At 31.1% G+C, this 3,048-nt stretch overlaps 1 protein-coding gene across 1 annotated transcript in view; it reads right to left on the reverse strand.

Annotated features, from left to right (window-relative positions):
• Positions 1–579: 579 nt before the first annotated feature.
• LOC106469762 (ADAMTS-like protein 5) overlaps positions 580–3,048 on the reverse strand; it is a 48,570-nt gene continuing 46,101 nt past the window's right edge. Inside the window, exons 10-11 of the mRNA XM_022398317.1 lie at positions 1,820–1,882; positions 580–1,021 (exon numbers count right to left, since the gene is read on the reverse strand). Coding sequence (XP_022254025.1) covers positions 699–1,021; positions 1,820–1,882 — 386 coding nt within the window. The 3' untranslated portion in view covers positions 580–698. The remainder of the gene's footprint in view (positions 1,022–1,819; positions 1,883–3,048) is intronic.

The following is a 3,048-nucleotide window of genomic DNA, read 5'->3' on the forward strand; positions in this document are numbered from 1 at the left end:
ATTACTAAAAATCACAAAATACAAAAAGTAAATAACATGGATATTAATATTAAATTATTAATAATTATGGTAATAAATTACTTTTCTACAAAAGTAGGAGAAAATATTAATTAAGATAAAGTTTTAATCGATAGAAAAAAAAAGTACAAATAAATAGAGAAGAAAGTTTATTTGATAAACTTTGACTAATTTATTCTTTAAATATATTTTAATGTGTACAAAAGGATTGTATTTTATGTTTGGACATTTTGAAAGCTGTGCATTTAATTCAGGTTATTTATGTTTAGATGAAAAATGGTATTTGAATGTTTTTATTACATATTTTCTGTAAAATTACACTCTGAAGAGTGACCTTTGAAGTCACGAAATTGGTAGAGGAAAAACAAAAACGTTCAAGGATTGAAGCGTTTTGTTATACATATATATATATGTTCTTCGTAAAGTAACTCAATTCATCATTTATAACTATTCACTTCTGATGTCCGAACTCAAACAAAAAGATCCATAAAACTGTATCACTATTGCAAAATAAAGGACGAAGTTGGCATTCTTCTTAACAGCAATGTGAAGTATGGGACCTTTTTTTTTGTTAGTTAGTTAGAAAGATTATATAACCTTTCCTGGACCGGTTTGTCATTGTCCTTCATCTTAGAACGAAAGTCTTAGATTCTCAATTTCCGTCGGTGAGTCACGTAGGTTCATTGTAAAAACTTACTGCATTTTTTGACTTGATTTTGCTTCAATTTTAACAGTCGCCGTGCCCTCTTTTGTCGAAATCTTCGAACGAAACTGTTGCGGTCAAGAAGCAGACGACTTTCGTTGTGGCGGTAACTTCGGTCCGAGCGGCCCATTATTATATACTCTCTTTGCACTCTCAGCTTAGGGCAGCGACACCTATCCGAAGACCACGCGTACTCTCGAACCGAAATGGCAACCGTGTTCTTATATGACTGTATAACTTGTAACTCATAACGGATTTCGCCATTGACATATAAGTAGCTGAGTACTCGAACTCTGAGAACTAAAAAATAATATTAGATAACTTGCAACATCGTTTTAAGATATCAATAAATGAAAACCAAGAAATAGTATTAATGGAGATATAGAAATTATATGAAATATATCAATGTCTTAGAGCTAACACGGAAAATAACCAAACAGTTTGGTCGTGGTTTCTTTCTTTTTTTTTTCGGACAACATTTGTATTTTAACACTGACGTTAACGTTCTAAGAATTTCGAAAAGTTAACAGAAACAATAAGACAGCAGGTAGATTACGCCTAAAAACATTACAAGTAAAGTAAAAATAAAATTATAATAGTAACCATTTCAAGTTAAATGTTTATATTGAAAAAAAATCATACAAATCAAATCTCGGAATAGTCATTCCAAAGTAGAGAGGAATAAGAAAGATGAGTTCTTTCAAATACTCGATTTTATGTTCAAAATCAAAATGTTATTTTAAAAAACGGATAGAGCTATAACACAAAATCTTCTGCTGCTCTTCTTTGATTTTCTCTGACAACTTTAATTATTAGATAAAAATCAGTTGTTAAATTGTCCATTTGATCTAGTTTGATTAACAAAGTATCCGGACTTGAAACTTATATATAAGGCTGTCTTGGTTGGTTGATTTTATTCGAATCCAATTGAGTTGGAGCTGGTCTTTACAGGTATATTCAACAGTTTATTAATCTCGATAACGTAATTTTCCGTAGGTGTAATAAAATTTCCTGAAGCTACAGAAAGAAGGATAGATGAACTAAAAAAATATATCAATGCGATGTCTACTATACATTCGAATAGCAACGTGTACTTACCAAAGTCGCTGGTACAAAAGTGCTTTGTTTGTCTGTAAACTTTCTTACAGGGTAGACAGGCGTCTGGGGATGAAGAGAGGAGTTGTTATTTGCATTTAATTTTATTGTGAATAATCAAGATATTAGCTACTATAACATTATCAGTGATATTAATGTGACACCGAACACTTATGTGAAAAATATGTTTTATAATCAACTAACATAAGATTTGAGAACTTCTTTCTCAGGCTTATAGTGTCAACTTTTCTTCCGTCTTGGATCACCAGTCGTATTTTCTTTTCTTTTCTATTTGATAGTGCGATCAATAATTAACGTTACCAGACATTAAACTTAGATTACGTCAACTCTTCTGACGTTCTAATTGTTCACATAACATGATTCATTTAGAAGTCAGGTTGCTGGCTTTGGGTTCATATGTTAGTTTTTTCTTAATATAAACAAACCCAGCAATGCTATTACTGAGGTACGTTAAATATACCAAAAGTAATAATGTAACAGGTAACAGAAGTCGAAGTAATGATACAAGAAAGTTGATAAAATTGCCAGAGGCGATAATGCCATATTACCAGACAATGCCCTGAACTGTGTTTATAGGCATTCATAAATAAGAGTATTAATTCGTGATTAATTGATAATTTGACTTAGTTTACCAAACGTCACTCAGTATTAATATAACCTTTTATTTCGACGCCTATGAATGACAAAGTTCAAAGATTGTCCAAACATCCCTGAGATAAAAAAGATCAACACCTATCACATTACTGTCAGATACTGCTTACTGTAGCTGTTGTTTTACATCAGACCAGATTAAAACAAACCATCAGAAAAAAACATCAGCTTATGTGTGTTTGTGGGGATATTTTGTTTTCAAACTCCACTATTAATGTGGCAGGTAAACGGTCGGTACAAAATGTGTTGATGAGGGTTAACAGTATCTATGCCTTTTTACAATCTAATATACACGTCTCAATAATTTTGTGCCTGAAACTCATGAAAATAATTTACTTTTATTTGTATGTAACTAAGAATATCAAAAAATAACCCACATGACAAAATGGGAATTCATAAAAAATCTCTTTACGAAATTGCTACAAAAAATCTCTCCATTTATTTGGTTTTTTGGGGCGTAATTTCTTGTCACGTTCTGAAAGTAAGCATTTAGAAACGAAACATATTATCACTTATTATGTCTTATGAATGCCACATTTTACATTTGAAAATCTATTGAT

The sequence above is a fragment of the Limulus polyphemus genome, unplaced genomic scaffold (genome assembly GCF_000517525.1).
Source record: "Limulus polyphemus unplaced genomic scaffold, Limulus_polyphemus-2.1.2 Scaffold3645, whole genome shotgun sequence".
Taxonomy (NCBI): Eukaryota; Metazoa; Arthropoda; class Merostomata; order Xiphosura; family Limulidae; genus Limulus; species Limulus polyphemus.